At 35.0% G+C, this 18783-nt stretch overlaps 2 protein-coding genes across 2 annotated transcripts; both read left to right on the forward strand.

The window, feature by feature from the left end:
* The first annotated feature begins 9820 nt into the window (after positions 1-9820).
* LOC133791877 (uncharacterized) lies at positions 9821-10420 on the forward strand. The gene has a single exon (XM_062229785.1). The coding sequence runs from the start codon at positions 9821-9823 to the stop codon at positions 10418-10420; it is 600 nt and encodes a 199-aa protein (XP_062085769.1).
* Positions 10421-11672: 1252 nt separating this feature from the next.
* Positions 11673-14285, forward strand: LOC133791878 (uncharacterized). The gene is made up of 3 exons (XM_062229786.1): positions 11673-12680; positions 12912-14149; positions 14255-14285. The coding sequence occupies exons 1-3, from the start codon at positions 11673-11675 to the stop codon at positions 14283-14285; spliced, it is 2277 nt and encodes a 758-aa protein (XP_062085770.1).
* The last annotated feature ends 4498 nt before the right edge of the window (positions 14286-18783 follow it).

Here is an 18783-nt window from a genome sequence, read left to right on the forward strand (position 1 = left end):
TTCCGGGTCAGGTTGGTGAGTGGAGTGGCTATTTTAGAAAAGCCCTCTACAAACTTTCTATAGTAACCTGCTAGCCCTAAGAAGCTTCTTACTTCCGACGCGTTCTTTGGTCTAGGCCAATCCTTCACGGCCTCTACCTTCGATGGATCTACTGCAACTCCGTCTTTCGATATGATGTGCCCGAGGAACGCCACTTGTGAGAGCCAAAACTCGCATTTCTTGAACTTCGCGTAGAGTTGGTGCTCCTTCAATCGCGTCAAAATCATCCTCAAGTGTTCCTCGTGCTCCACTTCATCCTTGGAGTAAATTAAAATGTCGTCGATGAACACAACGACGAATTTATCCAAGTAGTCCTTGAAGACCCTATTCATTAAGTCCATAAACGCGGCTGGCGCGTTAGTAAGACCAAAAGACATTACCAAGAACTCATAATGTCCATAACGAGTCCTAAAGGCTGTCTTAGGGATATCTCCTCCCTTTACCTTGAGCTGATCATACCCGGACCGTAGATCGATCTTAGAAAATACAGTTGCGCCTCGGAGTTGATCAAACAAATCATCAATCCGAGGTAGCGGGTATTTGTTCTTAATTGTTACTTTATTCAGCTCACGGTAGTCTATGCACATGCGCATACTTCCGTCCTTCTTCTTCACGAATAGTACCGGAGCTCCCCATGGTAAATGGCTTGGCCTAAGTCTAGGAATTCTTGTAGCTGCGTCTCTAACTCCTTGAGTTCCGTGGGTGCCATCCGATATGGTGCCTTAGAGATAGGCTCGGTGCCTGGTACTAATTCTATCGTGAAGTCTATCTCTTGAGTTGGCGGCAATCCTGGCAAGTCATCGGGAAATACCTCTGGAAATTCTTGTATAACTCGAACATCTCCATCCTTAAGTGGCGTCTCCCTTTTCCACGTTTGTGATGCTGGCTAAGAATGCTTGACATCCTTTCTCTATCCTTTGTTGAGCTTTGAGAGATGACACTAACGGGGTGCGTAATCCTGAAGCTTGTCCCATGAAGCATCGTCTCTGGCCGTCAGGAGTCTCGAACATCACCTTCTTGCGTCTGCAGTCGATCGTTGCGCCATGTCGTGCTAGCCGATCCATGCCTAGTATTACTTCGAAGTCCTTGATCACTAGCTCTATCAGGTCTCCTTCTAGTTCTATGTCCGCAATCTTGATCGGTACGCCTCGTACTATTCGTGATGATAGAACTACTTTGCCCGAAGGCAACTCGGTTACAAACCTAGTTCTAAATCTTTCACTAGGTTTGTCTAGTTTTTCTATCATTCCTAACGAGATCTACGAGTATACAGCTACCAATCAAGCGATACTAGAACATATACTATCGAGGATAGGATCTGACCTGTAAATCCTTGTTACTAGCATGGGTTCCTCCTTGGGTCAATGCAATGACTTTGGTCTGGAACCATCGTCTAATCCTTCTTCTCCTCACTAACATTCATCAGAATCCTTTCTACTTCGATTGTCGTTTCTAGAACATTGGCATAGGTAGTGGTTCCCAGGTTTGCTAACTTAACCCCTAATTCCATCTTTGGTCTAAGTCCTTTGACGAACTTGGTCAACCTCGTAAAGTCAGTTGGGACCAACTCTGGTGCAAACTTGACCAATCTGTTGAACTGATGAGCATATTCTTCTACCATTAGCGATGAATGCCGAGGTGTAATACTTCTTGTGGAACGGCTCCACAAATCTTGTCCATATCATGGTGGTGACATCGTTAGTCTGCTGAACTAAGTCCCACCATATTCTGGCATCCTTCTTGAGTAATGACGAGACGCAGGATATGCGGTCTGCATTACTGAGATTCATGTGCGTAAGAATTGGCTTCACATTCCGTAGCCGCTCTTCTGCCTCAAAGGGGTCTATAGTCCCTTCGAAGTTTGGAGCGTGCTGCTTGCGGAACCTCTCATACACTGACTCCATATTCGGTACTGGATGTGGCGCGTAGTTCGTCATTGGCCATCCCCCATATGGACCAACTTGTTGGGGTGCTGGGGCCATTTGTTGTGGCTGCGGCTGCGGCTGCGGCTGCGGCGGAGGCTGAGTCTGCGCCTGTTGACGTTGTTGCTGCAAGAGTTCCTCGACTTGTTGTCGCCGTCTAGTGATTTCCGTGGTGTTGTCAGCTGGCGGTGTCGGCGCGTTGCGGCTAGTAGTAGTACGCACTCCTCTTCTGCGAACTGGAGGGCATCATTGATCGTTGGAACAACGTTGGAGGCGTTTCCGTTGGTGCGTGCAGATCTTCGGAGCGACATCTTCACCAAAAGTTCTAACAGTCGAAAACTTGTTAGAACTTACCCTAATAGGCTCTAAGGCAAAAACTTATTCTAAAACAAACATATCTCGGACCTATTTATTATGACTTCTTATGAAAAATTATATAGGTCTTTATTTATTATTAGAGTGGGTTTCTATACTTAGAAAAACCAGTCATCTTTATTTTCTAAGTGTGTTTCTACTCATCCTATATGGCTTAATTCTCAGGCTCGAAACTTATCTTTGTTCCAAAGTTAACCATATTGAGGGAGGGCTGGGATCAGTAAAATCGTTCCCACTACTAAGGCCCCCTAACTCTCAATAAAGAAACTTGGTTCATTGATTTGTATCCACCCTCACTGAACTTAGTCATTATTTATTTTATTTATTACTTATTATGATTGCGAAAATAGAATCAAACTCATAAAATAACATGAAATCAATTTGGAAAAAGATTTTCACTTATTACAATCATAAATAAAGAAAGAAATAAACAAAACAAATAATGAAAAACTAGCTATTCTAAAAATCGGGATCTTCTACATCCGATCCTTCATCTAGCATATCATTATCTATCTCCTTATAATCATCGTTGTCTTGAGCCTCAAAATTTCCTCGGGGAAGATTCAAGAAGATCCTATGTTGTTGCTCATTAGTGAATTGAAACTCTAAATCATAGGTGAACTTAAGTATGAGGGAATAATATCTTAGGGCTGCTTGTAAGTCATCATCATTATTTATATTCTCCCATATTTCTTCTAAAGTTAAAATTGCTGAAGGAAAATCTTTTAAAAGCCTAATTACTAGGACATATTGTTCTGCAGCTCTCATCATGATTTGCTTAGACTCTTGAAGGTGACCTATCTCTTTGTGGAACAAGATCAATCTTCGAGTGATCTTTTCTAGTGCTCCTACGGTGTTTCTTGGCTCCCTTATTCTTTTTAAAGCCTTAATGGCTCATATATCCTCATTGCTTAAAGCTCCATTCATTCTTAACTGAAACATAAACACTAAAGTCGTTAGCTATACACATAGACAAAGTAACTTGTAACTTGTAACTTAAACACTTACTTGGCGGTTCGATTTGGAGCTTTGAGCATGTGTATCGAGGAGAACTTCATGCGAAGGAACCGTTTGCTCTGATACCAACTGTAATGACCCACTAATCTAGACTATTTGGACCATTAACGAATCTATACATAAAACTTACATTTTTGCGGAAATACCATAATTTTATTGAAAATTGTGGAAAGAAAGGTTACTTTCATAAATAATAAGTAGGATATGGGTACCCATTGTCTTTAAAACAAAAATAACTTAAAAACTAAAAAGAGTTACATAGAAAATGCGGAAAATACATTTAAAACCATAAAAGCATAAACAAGACTACATCCTCGAATCGAATAACGCTCGGCCCCTTGACTCCATTCACCATCGATACACATCCTCCAAGCGTCACGAATCTTACCGCCTCTAAAGCTTATTTCCTGCACATAAACAGAAAGGAGTGAGCCTAATGCCCAGCAAGGAAAATCTAACACATAGTCATAAACATAAACATAATTTCATAATAACGTAAAGACATATCATAACACATAATTCACTTATTATAATGGCCATTATTACTTGGGGTCCCATAGACTAAACAAGCATATGCCCATGGGATTAGTGGGGTCCTACTAGCTAAGTAGGTCATATGCCCATAACCCATTTGGGGTCTTGTTAGTCATATGGGTCATATGCCCAAGCCTACAAACATACACATATATCATAACACTTTTAATAACATAAAACATATAGATAACATAAGCACATAACATATTGAGTCTAGCCTATTTTCCTTACCAAAGTTACCGGGATTATGGACTGAGTTGGGACTTTTGGAACACTCCTAAAACCATAAGAAAGAGTGAGTCTAAAGAAAGGAGATGAAATGAAAGAGATGGAAAGACTAAACCATAAAAACATACTTACCAACTTATATGCTTAAGAGCTTGGATTCCCTAACCAAAATAAGAATAAGGTTAGAGGACTGAGTAGAAGGTTTTGAGAAAGGAAATAACATAAAATATAGAAAGGAACTAGAGTTTTGGGTTTACCTCAAAGATTGCAAGATCAATCTAACCTTCACCGAAATACTATAGAACTCACTTCCCAAAGCGTTTGATAAGCTTATGATGTTTAAGCTTATAGTTTTTCCCCAAACCAAGTGTTTACACTCTCACACTCACTTAACACTAGCAGCTTCTGAACTTAGAGCAAATGGTGAATAATGGCTGGGTACTAGGTCCTATTTATAGAGTTTGGGAATGAAAATATCTTGATTTTACTTGAATAAAAATAATGGCTTTTTAGGTGAAAATCATTTGAATAATCGTTCAGCAGAGGCTGAAGACTCGTTCACAAGATGCTGGACTGTTGAAGGAGTTTGAATGGCTGAAAGGAAATGAATTCAAAAGAGTTTGAATCCATGCTGAAGGAGGCGATATATCGCCCCCTGTAGGCGATATATCGCCTGGGCCAGTATGCCCGAGGCGACCGTGCATCGTTTCGTGTTTTCCGTATCTACGTGCTGCGACATATCGCCCCCTATAGCTGCGATATATCGGCACACGCTGAATATTTAAACACAAAATTACACATTTTTAGCTAAGTTTGAATGGAGTAAACAGCCTTGACTAAGCCCTCAACGTACTCAAAGCTGCTGACTGACCCTATAACATTCAAACTTTACTCCTTATTATATTTAATCCTCAAAAATCTTAATCCTTAATTACCATTCAAAACATGTGCTTAAAATCCTATTGGTTGATGTCCAAATATAATCCTTAATATCAGTCACATTAATCAAACCTTAGGTTATACTTAATATTCTTAAACTATAGGTTAAACTTAGAAAATCTATAAGTACTACTATGAGTGTCCAAATAACTCCCGGTCTGAACCAAAAATCCAAAGTAACAAAGATAATGCTATAAATACTATCATACTACTATCTATCTTAGCTAAGTAAAGTTCTTGGACTCTACAATAGCACAACATATACCAAAAATATGAAGATATGAGAAAAAATACCAAAAACAATCATATCTCTATTTCTTTAGGTTTTTAACTAATCTATGATATCCTTGTCCCGGTTGACGAGAGTCAAAAATACCACTAGTTAAATAGAGTTGTAAACTCATTTAATAATGGACACCATTATTAACAACCTACTATTTGATCAAAATAAGAAAACAAAATCTCTTATTTTATGAGCTAGACCCACGGTTTCAATAATCATAGATTTAGTTCTAGTAGTCACCGTAGGGGTGAGTCTAGTAGAATTTGACCTATAATTATCTATCTTTCGAAATCTAACCTTGTCAAAATAACTAATGAACACCTTCCGTAGGGGGACGAATCAAAGCGCCTCGAGGCCCCATTAAGCTACTGACTATGTTAAACCAACGGTGGAGATCGAATAAAATTCTTAAAATAAGCTCATTATAAAATTAAAATTAGTATTTTTATTATTTATTTTTAGAAAATTAATGACTATGGTTTTCCAAAAAAAATTAAACAGATTAAAATTTTTAAAACCAAAGTCCTATAATTTCTTATTAATTCTAAAATGTCACATTGAAACAAATTCAATTAATTTAGAATTAATTTGTTGCTAATCAATATTTAGGTTTAACTAATATAATGAACCTACACAATTAAGTCCAACTCAGGTAAATGGGCCTTAACAATTGGGCTTGTATGGAGGAAGGCTGGGTCCAGTATGTCGTTCCCACTACAAAGGCCCCCTATCTTCCATACAAGGTCCAAAAGACAGGAATTTAAACCTTCGTTTTATTAATTGTTATTAATTGATCAGGCCCACTATAGTCATGCAAAGCAAATGGGCCTTCACAAGTGGAATCACCCACAAGAGAGGAATTTAAACTTTACATTTTCTAATGGGCCCAAATAAAACCTATCATTTTTATGAATATTTTATTTGGCAAAATACCATATATCTAACAAACATATGGGTCACTATATGCATCTAAGCCCAATTGCAAAAATACCACATATAGTGCAAACAGACATGTTATAATTGGATGGGCCTAATCATGTTACTATATGAGCAATTCTATGAATTTATGCAAAAATACCACAATTTATTTCATTTGCAAAAATACCACAATTAATTATCTAGAATTTATCAAAAAAAATTCAAATTAATTAAATTTTTACCAAAAATAAGTCAATTTAAATGAAATTTATCAACAATTAACAATAGTTAATTTAAATTTCATTTATCAACAATCAACTTGGTTTTAGGTTAATTTTAAAAAATATTAATTTAATTTAAATAGGATTTATCAACAATTAACCAAAGTTAATTTAAATCCCATTTATTAAAAAAAATATTTTATTAATTGGCTGAAAAAAAATGATATTTTTCAAAATTTAACCAATTTAAAATTTTAAAATCAATATCTTAACTATTTTCCAAAAATATTTTGTGTTGTTACAACTATTATCTAGTATTTTAACCATTTAAAAAAAAATACAAATAGTTATAACAACCCTAAAATATCTCAAATAGTTAAACAAATTCAAATATCCATAAAAATATCTAACTAACAATGTTCAAATTTCAAATAATTTAAATATTAAAAACTATAGAATAAAAAGATATTTATTTTTTCAAATAAAGATTTAATAAAACAAAATCAAAAATTTAAATGAAAATATCTTAAATATATGATATCATAATTCTAATATTTAATATATTAAAAGATTTAAAATTAAGTTGTTAGTTTATTTTTAAATTTGAATTTGAATGTTTGTAGAAAATATCTAATTATTTAAATCCCAACAAACAAAAATATCTTTATTTAAAAAAAAAATTAAATGATGAAACAAAAAAGATATTTTTTGTTTTGATTATAAATAATTTATTTCTACAAATTTTAATTAATTTTTTTTTTATTTTCAAAAAAAAAAAAGGATGAATAGTACCCGCGGTACTGTTCACCGGTACTGTTCGCGCGTGCATGCGCGCGGGTGGTGTGCGGGCGTGCGCGCGGGTGGTGCGCGGAGGCGCGCGGGCGTGCGCACGGGTGCGTGCGGGTGGTGCGCGGAGGTGCGCACGGGTGCGCGCGCGCATGGCCAGCCAGGCCAAAAATTTTCCAAAAATTTTGTTGAGCAATTTTTCGAACCAAAACAATTTTCTAATTAATTTTTACCATGTTTTACACAAAAGAAAGCATATATAAAAATTAATAGCATAGAAAATACAACAAAAAAACCTAAAAATTGCTAAAATTCACATAAAATCAATATGTTCATAAAAACATGAAAAACCATCCAATTATTCAAACATATCGTATAATCCAATTTTAAACATGTTCATGCATGAAAGTAAAGATTACCAAAGGCTCTGAGGCCAGTTCTTAGAAAAAGCTTATACAGGATCTTTATTTATTTTCATGTATATCTAATATTAAACAAATTAATACGAGATAGCCTAAAACATGTTTCTAAAATTGAAATCAAAGAGAAACAAAAATAGAATACTTACAGTATACGCAGCGGAATTAAGAGTCCTTCCTTCAGTTTCTCTAACTCTTGTATCCTTTCTGTCGCAGAGTATTATCAAGAAACTGAACCGATCTTCTATTTTCTTCACGATCTTCCAATGTATCCTTAGAACCACCTAGACTAGTGTGGGCAATTCTCAACACATGAGATAGATATAGAGAGAAGAAGAGAAAATAACAAAGTGGCTTAGAAAAGGACTTGTGTTTAGAGAGAATATAAAACTATCAGAAAATCTAACTTGTGACTTATCTGCCGTCTCTCAAATCTTCTCTCTAAGCACTCCTTTTATAGACTCAATTATGCCATTTAATTTAATTAAAAAATCAATAAAATAACAGCCATTTTGAAGCCCTAGGTCGAAATTATCATGGGCTATAGGCCCGTGAAATTTCCCATTTGATTATAAGCCCATTGGACTTAAAATCAAGGCCTGTATTATTTTCTATTGATTTAATTAATTAAATAATTATTTAAATCCTTTATCAAATTAATTATTTATAATTTGAACCTTGATTTAAACTTATTTATTAATTTAGATACCAATTTATCTTAATTAATAAATCTGCCATAATTTATCTTTTCTTCTCAAAATTACACAACTCTGTGAAACTATCCAAAATTCACCTGGTCAACTTTGATAATTCTAATTGATGATTAAATCAATTAATTGAGACTATCTAGATGATTTTATCCAAGGTACAATGGGGACCATGGGCCTATGAAATCAAGCTCCAATAAGTTATCATAAATTTAACAAATAAATTTACTAACTTATTAATTCCTCGCGACTCCACTATAGACTTGGAATTGCACTCTTGAATTCATAGAACGCTCTATAACAAATATAGATACGCTATTAATTATCCATTGTTACAACCATAATTGTCACTCAATCCTCTATAGACGGTCTACAATGAGATAGGACTAAAATACCGTTTTACCCCTCATTGTATTTTATCCTTAAAACACTTAGTTCCTTGTAAATGATATTTCAGTAAACTAATTTAATTACTGAAATGAGATCTCTATCATTTAATACCTTGAACCAAACTAAAAGGAAACCATCGTTTCACTTCTTCATTAGAAGCTATAGATGTTCATATCTATGATTAACACTCCCACTCAATTATACTACTGAGTTCCCAAGATGTAAGTATGGGCTAGTCCGTAGGGTAAGCTGGTAACGAACAAGTCAAAGAACTCAAATAATAAAATCAGTTAGAATACTAACCACTCAGAATTGAGATTGAATTGACCTATGGTCAACTATATGATATGACTAGAATAGATAATAACGGTATGTTTACTTATCTTATCAACTGTCAATATCGGTCCTGTCAGATGTAACAAATACATCCGATCTTATCTACTTTTCTAATGTTCTGGAAAGAACATAACACTGTAATGTGTAAGTAGATCATATCGTAGATTGGCAAGTCAGTGTAAATCCGGTGCACTGACTAATCTTAGGACTAACTTATTTTTGAACATATAATCATATTTATATTCCACTGTGATTACGTCACTATAAATAAGATTACCTATATGCTTGGGATTTAATAGAAGTTTATATTAAACAAATAATCATGAAAATAAAACATGTGAGCAAAGTGATTGACCAAGTCAAAAAATGATTTCTATTCTTTTATTGATAATAAAATGAGATTACAAAGAATTTGGGTTTTAATTAGGGCATAAAACCCCAACAGATGGATGGTCATGAAATGAAGGCTGATTTGCCCTATGTTGTTGAAGAAACGAAAATGACGGAAGCTACTCCCAGTGCGATTGGAGCTAATGTGAAAACGAGGGAATCGTCTCCTAGATGGGCAGACTCCATGGATGTCGATGACTTCCAAGCTTCAGCCCAGAGCCATTGGAAGAACTTCAATTCGGGTAACCTCTCATATTCTGACCAAAAACTCGAGTATACTTAACCATTGTTTAAGGAAGGCAAGAAAATTGCTCAAATGGATGTAGAGGAAGTCATAAGCCAGTCCGCTAATTGGAGCTCTGCTGTTATTTGCATGGTGCTTGGAGCAAACCCACCCATGGCTATGTTTGAAGGGTTTATCAAAAGGGTTTGGGGTCATTTAGGGATTGTGCAGATAGCAAGGATGACAATGGGTTTGACAATGATTAAATTTAATAATGAAGCCACAAGGGATCAGGTTTTGGAAACTGGAATTTTACACTTTGACAGAAAACCAGTGATTATTCGACCCTGGTCTCCAGACTTGAGTGCATTTCGATTGATTCGGTCAGTCCCCCTTTGGATCCGACTACAAGATCTTGATCTCCAATATTGGGGAAGCAAATGCCTTAGTTCTCTTGTTAGTACCTTAGGTAAGCCAATCATGGTGGACAAGTTTACTCGAGAACGATCTAGAGTTCAGTTTGCTAGAGTTATGGTGGAGATGGAAGTCAATGATAACCCACCCAGGAAAATTCAGTTTTTGAACGAGCATGGTCAGTTAGTTGAACAAGGGGTTGAATATGAATGGTTACCTGTGAAATGCAAAGCTTGTGCTGGGTATGGCCATTCAATGGCTGACTGCCATAAGGAGTAGAAAGTTCAGGGGATGCAGAAGGATTCTCTTTCAAAGGGCTCTGAACCAACAGGGAGAGACAAGGGTAAGGAGGCTACTGATTTGTCTGCTGTGGCTGGGGAAGATAAGGAAAAAGAAGATGTTGAGATACCTGCTGGGATATCTTCTATAAAAAAAGAGTTCAAATAATGCAGAAATGGCTACTGATCAGACTCAAAAGACTGTTGAGGTCTCGACAGATGAGAAGGGCCAGAGAGGGCCTCAAGCAGTCTGGCAATCTCCTAAGAAGATGGTCTATAAGAAGGGGATGGTTGATAGAAGAAAGCAGAGGGAAAACATGGACTCAACTGCATCAGAGAGGCCTCAATCTAACTATTTTGTGGTTCTGCAAGATCAGGTTGAGAGTGGGAAAGGAGGTTTCAGTGATCCTTGCTCATCTCATGGACAATTGTAATGTTATGAGCTGGAACTTAAGGGGTTTGAATGGTCTGAAAAAGCAGGTTGAAGTGTTGAATATGTGTAGTAAGAATAAAATTGGAGTGGGCGCTCTCTTGGAAACAAAAATGAGGGGGTAAAAAATAACTGAGATGATGAGTAATAGGTTTATGAACTGGGATTACTACTCTAGTTCGGTTACTGAAAGAAGAATCTTAATAATTTGGAGGAGGGCCTTTGTTAAGGTTACTGTGATTGAAGAAGATAGTCAGTTTGTTCACTATCAAGTTCGAATGGCTGGGTTGAAATTTCCTTTTTGTGTAACGTTTGTCTATGGGCGCAACACGTTGGAGGAAAGGAAGAACCTTTGGCACAAATTACCTATGAGTACAGCTGATGGTTGGATTATATTGGGAGACTTTAATGCAGTGTTTAAGGCTAATGAAAGGGACGGTGGAAAGCCTATTTCCAAGGCTGAGATTGTGGACTCTTCTCAATGGTTAAATAATTCTCAGCTTGAAGTGCTCAATCAAACAGGTTCTTTTTTTACTTGGACGAACAATCACGAAGGCCCTCGAATTTATTCTAAAATTGATCATGCTTTTGCTAATGAGAAATGGCATAATCTATTTCCTACTGCCATAACAATTTTCAAATGGGAAATAATTTCGGACCACTGTTCTTGCACTATTTCTATTTAGACTAAGGAGTTTCTAGGGGTCAAACTCTTCAGGTTCTATAATTTATGGGCAGACCATAGAAGGTTCAAATCAGTGGTTATAAACTGTTGAGGTTGAAACATCAGTTGAAACAGTTCAATAAAGATCAAATAGGAGATATGGGCTCTCAATTTCAGAAGGCTAAAACTGACTTTCAAGATGCCCGTCTTATTGCTCAGCGCTTCCCTTGTGATATAGCACTCCAAAATGCTGTTAAGACAACTGCTGAAATATATGGCAGGAAAGAACAGATGTATCACAGTTTTTTGATGCAGAGAAGTAAGATAGATTGGCTTAGGAAGGGAGACTCAAATACAACCTATTTCCATGCTTACTTGAAGAAACGAAGAGCTGAAAACAGAATAGCCTCGTTTATTAATGAGCAAGGTAGTTTGGTGGATAATTTTTCTGAGGTGGTTTCTCATTTTTTGAACCACTTCAGGAGTATTATGGGAAGACCTAGTTCAGCTAAGCAGATGATAAATACTCAATGTGTAGCGCTGGGTCCTAAACTGAATGTTGACCAACAACTCTCTTTGTTAAAGCCATTTTCTCATCAGGAAATTCGAACAGCTTTATTCAGCATTCCTTGCATTAAATCCCCAGGTCCGGATGGCTTTGGATCAGGATTTTTCAAAGTTATGTGGCAGGAGGTTGGGAATGAAGTTTGTCAAGCTATTAATCAGTTTTTTGATACAGGGAAAATCCCTGAGGAGTTCCTTGAGACCACGTTATCTCTGGTCCCCAAATGTGAGAATCCTTCAATAGCTAGTGACTATAGACCGATTGCTTGCTGCTCTACCATTTATAAGTGTATTTCCAAGCTAATTTGCTCTCGATTAGCTAAGGTTCTACCTGTTTTGGTTCAAGCTAATCAGGGTGCTTTTGTAAAAGGCAGATCAATAGCTCACAACATAATGATTTTTCAAGACCTTATCAAGAATTATGGGAGATCAACTGCCTCCCCAAGGTGTGCTATTAAAATAGATATAAGCAAAGCTTATGACACTGTTGACTGGTGGTTTGTTGGTGACCTTTTATCTGAGTTGTGCTTCCCTGAGAAATTTATTAAATGGATTATGACTTGCCTGACTAATACCTCCTACTTATTGCTCATGAATGGAAGGGTTCAAGGAAAGTTTAAGGGTGAAAAGGGGCTTAGGCAAGGGGATCCTTTGCCCCCCCTTTTATTTGTTTTAATCATGGAATACCTAACTCGAAGGCTCCAATTGGCTGCTTATGCCTCTTCCTTTAGACACCATCCGATGTGTAAAAGCTTGAATTTACTTAACCTATGTTTTGCAGATGATTTACTATTGTTTTGCAAAGGCAACTTAGCTTCGGTTCAAGTGCTGTAGGAAGCTCTTGAGGAGTTCAGTTCTGTTTCTAGGCTGGAAATCAATACTAGCAAGTCTCATGTTTATTTTGGAGGGGTTCCAATTGAACAAAGGCAGAGGATGGTTACTGAGTTACAACTGACCGAAGGCTCTTTTCCCCTTAAATATCTTGGGGTGCCAATGAGACCCACAAAATGGAAGCATGAAGATTGTGACATTGTAATTCAAAAGTTTAGAGTGCGAATTCATAGCTGGGCTAGTAGGCACCTATCTTTTGCAGGTAGAATTCAGCTTATTCACTCAGTTTTAATTGGTCTTAGGAATTATTGGATGGGGATTTTTACTCTTCCGCAGAGCATTATTAAGGAGATTGAAAAATTATGTCGTAGTTTTCTTTGGGGAGTTAATGGGAACAGAAATAAAATTCACTTAGCTTCTTGGAATAAAGTTTGTCTCCCTAAAGTCTATGGTGGTCTGGGATTTAGGAATGGCCTAGCTTGGAACAAAGAAATTTTAGATAAGTACATATGGGCTATCACTGAGAAGCCGGACTTGCTGTGGGTTAAATGGATTAATGCAGTTTATTTAAAAGGGGAAGCTTTCTGGTCATATCAGGTTCCTCAAGACACAAGTTGGTACTGGAGAAAGCTTTGTAAGCTCAGGGAAGTCTACACCTATAGAGAGATTACAGCAGCTGGTCATGCAGGGAAATTTCAATCGTCTCAGCTGTACAACAGCTCTCTGCGCCAGCAGCAAGTAGGTTATCACAAAGCTGTCTGGTGCAGGCTGTCATTGCCTAAGCATCGATTTGTGCTGTGGCAAACATTCAATGCTTATCTCCTAACTTATGATAATTTGGTCCGGTTCAAAGTGAGGATTGATTCTCAGATGTGTCCAGTATGTGGAGTGGTGAATGAGTCCCATGGTCACTTGTTTTTTGATTGCTATCTGTCAAGGCAAGTTGTCAAATTAATCTTTAGTTGGCTGGGGTTTCAAGCTTGGCCAATAGACTTTTCTAGCTGGCTGGTTTGGCTAGCTAACAGGCAGCCTGGAGTGATAGCAGACATCTGTTTTTCTGTGCTAGCAGCTGTGGTGTATGGAGTTTGGAGGAACAGAAATCAGTGTGTTTTTGACAATTGTTCTAGGACAGAAACCAGCATAACTTCTGATATAATAGACTGCATGAAGTTTAGGTTTTTCATTGTAAAAAATAGGAAACTTTCTGACCTTGAGCATAGGTTCTTAGATAGATTACTCATGTAAGTTTTTCTTGGTTGTCGTTTTGTTAGCTTGCATTGGAGGGTGTCCCGATTGGGATTAGTTATAGTTTTGTCTGGTTTGTAATGTGTTTGTTTTGCTGGTAGATTAATGAAGTTTACTTCTTCTTCTTCTTGATCAAAAAAAAAATATCACAAATTCGAATAGAATAGAAAAGTGGCATATTATGAAAAATATATATTTAAACAAAACTAACTCAAAAATTAAAAACAAAGCTTAAGATTTATTTATATTTTTCTAAGAACTAAGAACAATTTTAATTATAATTCTTATGAAAATTACCAATATATTTTTTTTTTCAAACAAAACAAGGAATATATATATATATATATATAACAAATGAAAATCACATAAAAACAAAAAGAAAAATAAATAAAGAATTTTTTTTTTTTAATTTTACAACAAATGAAAAATATGCATAAACACAAAGAAAAACACATAAACACTATGAAAAACACATACACACTACCCCCAAACTTAAATGAAACATTGTCCTCAATGTTTAATAAAATGGAAAAAATTAAGAATTACTCCCTTTGATGAATGCTTCCTTGATTTGGCTTTTTTGCTTTCTTCTCTTCTTTTCTTTTTGGGCAAGAAGTTTCCTTCAAGCTTTTTGGAATTTGAAAAACATGAAACAAAAAACACACAACAACAAGTGAAATATAAAATGAAACATTAAAAGTATGGGTTGCCTCCCACAAAGCGCTTTAGTTTATAGTCTTTAGCTCGACTATAATTTTTTTTCTTTTAACCTACACCTAATCAATGGTGTAGAATTTCATTAGTAGGGTGAGTTATGACTTTGATGCAAATGTCATAAATAATAATTGATAACATCACACCTACAAGAAAGTTAGAAATATGCAATTTTAATAGAATATCAATAAAATAAGAAAATTGCATATCCATATTAGACTCCTTTTCATTTTGAGTAAATATACAAATTTGTTCAATTATGGGCTCTTGAGATATAATTATATCTTTTTCATTTTCCTCACGAGCCTAAAAAATTATTTCATCCAACTCTTTTGTTTTATTAGGGGGTTGGATTCATATTACAAGTTTTTCAACAACTTCATTCTCCTTTTCATTTTCAATTTGACTAATTGGATTGGGAATGGGTTGGTTGGGGTAAACTTGTTTTTCCAACTCTATAACAGTTGCAAGTTGTCCTACTATTGTTTCAATTTTTGAGATTGACTGAGACTAAGCTAATAAGATTTGGTAGGTTGATTGCATGAACTGTTGTAGGGTATCCTCTAAAGATGGGCTTGTTTCTTGTTCAATGGGATATGATAGGTCGGATTGGGCATGACTTGGATTAGACATGTTGAATTCATGCCCTATTGGAGACTGGGTATGACTCCATGAATTTTTTTTATTATAGGTGGGGGCAAATGGGATATCAAATGATTCACCATAATCATGCATATTATTAGTTTATCCATAATTTAAATTTGATTGCTCATAATAGTTGTACTCAGAATTCCAGCTATAATTTAAATGATCAATTTCAAGAGATATATATATATATATTAAAGAAAAACAATTATAACATAAATTAAGAAGAGTACTAAACACAAAAATTAAAATTAAAATGAAAAAAAAAAATTAAGATAACACAAACAATATTAAGAAATGAAAACGAGGGCTAGGACAAGATTTAAGTTTTTTTTTTCTTTTCAAGTATAATTTTTTTCAAGTTTTCTTTTCAAGAATTTTTTTTTCACAATAATATGATAAAGGATAAAGAGAAATAGGGAAAATTAAATAAGACTATCCAAATTTAGGCAAGAGTTGGGAGGCATAGCATGCCATCAACCATAACAAAAATAAGGTAAAAATTAGGAGGCACAAGTGCCATAAACTAAAACATAAAATAAAAGACTAGGAGGCAAAATCGCCATCAACTAGTAACTTGCAAAAATAAAAAAAAATAACAACAAGATAAATTACAACAAAATTATAACAAAATTAGGAGGCACAAGTTCCATCAACTATAAAAATTAAAAGGATAGATAGGAGGCACGCCGTCAACTATAAAAATTAAAAAGATAGATAGGAGGCATAAGTGCCGTCAACTAAAAAAGAACAATAAATATAAATATATAAGTAAGTTTTTTTGTTTATGGGTGGTAGAACCGTCCCAAATTTTCTTTTTATCTTTTTTTTTTTAGTTTTTATAGATATATATATTTTTTTTAGTTTTTTTTAAGTGCAAAAAATTAAAATAACTAGTAGAAGAATTCACTAACCTTGAGATAAATTTCGTTTCTTTTTTCTTGCAACTCCCTGACAACGGCGCCAAAAACTTGATGGACCCAAAACAAGTATGTTTTAAATATTTATAAATCGCAAGCGCACGAATCGTTCATATAGAATAGTGATCATGTAAGCAAGGATGTCGAACCCAAAGGAGTTGTCTAAAATCGAAAATAAAACTATTTTAAATCAAAATTAATAAATTCTAACCTAGTTCCAAATATTGATGAGATTTTTGTATAATAAAAATAAAATAAAAGATAATAATAAAGATATTAAAGACAAATATATACTTAAATTAATAATTGTAAACAAGATGGTAAAATAAGATTATTAAGGATTATAATCCACAAAATATAAGTTCAATAATATTTATAAGTACATTGATTCCCAAGTTTTAGTGATAGTTAAAATAAATCAAACTATCATTTTCTAAATAGATTTATAATTTTAAGAACAAATTACTTCTAAAAAGATAAGATTTTTCTTCACTTTTCAAAATTATAATTTCAAAGCATTTAGTGTAAATCAATCTAATGAAATAATAAATAAATCAATGAACATTATTTATAAGGCAAAACATAATATTTTTGTTCTAAGCATGGATGTGTACAATTTAATGACACATCTTACACAAAGAATATTATGTTTTTGCACTAATGAAGAACAAAGTGTAAATATGTGCTAACAATCCAAAATACATGATATTTAAGATGAAAGAAAATATACTTTATTGCACAAAATGGGAAATCAACATACAAAATAAACACTATCTAGTTACATATTGTTTCATCATCACCTTAATAATCTTAAAAAGATTAGAAACTCATAACTAGAATAGAAAATACCAACAAAAAATTACAAACATAAATAGGAAAATTTGGAGGATGAACCCCCAAATTTTTCCTCTAAAAATACATAGAAAATAACCAAAAAGAAGAAGAAGATGAAGAGAATAGAGAGGATTTGAAATGTGTAGAATTTGTGGTATGGTAACCTCTTCTTCAAATATGCCCCCAAATCCCTTATTTATAGCAAAAAAAATGAGTATTAAAATAATCAATTTAAATTGATTAAATTAATTATAATATGGCAAATAAGGGTAAAATATAGGGTGTAATAATGATATTTTTGGGTAAAATGTGTAGAAAGTGAGGTAAACAAATGGCATTTTGTAACATAGGGGACAAAGTGTATTTGATGGGCTCAAGAAATGGGTGGTGTACGGCTGGGTAAGGTGGCTGGGCAGAATGTGTTGTGGGCTGAACACTGCTGAAGGCGTGCTTGGCGTTGGAGACAAAAGCTGGAGACACAATGATCAGCAGCTGGTTGGAGAGTTTGGGTCACGCCTGGAGCATGATGGAGCTGCTTCAAGAGGGACACGAATTGGCTTCAGGAGGGAGCAGCTGAAGGAGTTTCGGTGGTGGGCCTGGAAGGTGGCAGGGCCCAGGAGGCAGCTGGCTTATGGCTTTTGAAAAATGTCATTTTCTTTCTTTTTTCAGCTTTATATCTTTTCTTTTCTTTTCAAAGTCCAAAAATACAATAAATTCCCTACAAAATAAACATAAAATAAATCATAATAAAATATTTTCAACTATAAAATAAATCAATTTAATTATTTGAAAATATTAATTATAACTTAATTTATATTTAACATTTAATTTCAATTATACAACATTTTTTTACTTCTCACTAAACACATAATTTAAATAATTAAACTACAACAAAATAACTATAAAACACACAAAAACATATAAAATCATGATAAGACTAATAACTTCAAAATTACTTAAAAACTTAATAAATCAATTAAAAACTCAAGAATTAAGCAACAATTAGCACATAAAAAGTGGTAAAATAACTCTATTTTGTAGAGTTATCAGCACTTCAACCCGCGCCCCAGCTCCGACCCGCGAGCTCTCAGCCAGCCCTCTTTAGCGTTGACTCGGTCAACCAAGCCCTTTCCTCCTTCACCCAGTTGTGCCAAGTGTCCTCCTGCCATTGGCTGCGGATTGGGTCAAACTTCCAGTTGCCAAAGCCTTTTTCAGCCCAACCTTTGATGAACTTTGGGCCTTGGACCTCCCATTTTGAGCTTTAAAGCTCATCTTTTTTTGTGTTTTCGAAAAAGAGCATATTGACCATGTAACAACCCGAATTTGCTAATCGGGCTTAGGGCCTTGATTAGTGTGTGCCTGGAGGGCAATAAATGATTTGGTATGCTTATATGTGAATATATGATAATGATGCATGTTTAGTTGAGTTAAATGTGCATGTGGGCCCCGTCTGAATATTAGGGGCATAAATGTGATAAATGAGATATATATATGTGATATGTCTGTGCAGCACGATC

This window comes from Humulus lupulus, chromosome 7 (genome assembly GCF_963169125.1).
Source record: "Humulus lupulus chromosome 7, drHumLupu1.1, whole genome shotgun sequence".
NCBI classification, from domain to species: domain Eukaryota; kingdom Viridiplantae; phylum Streptophyta; class Magnoliopsida; order Rosales; family Cannabaceae; genus Humulus; species Humulus lupulus.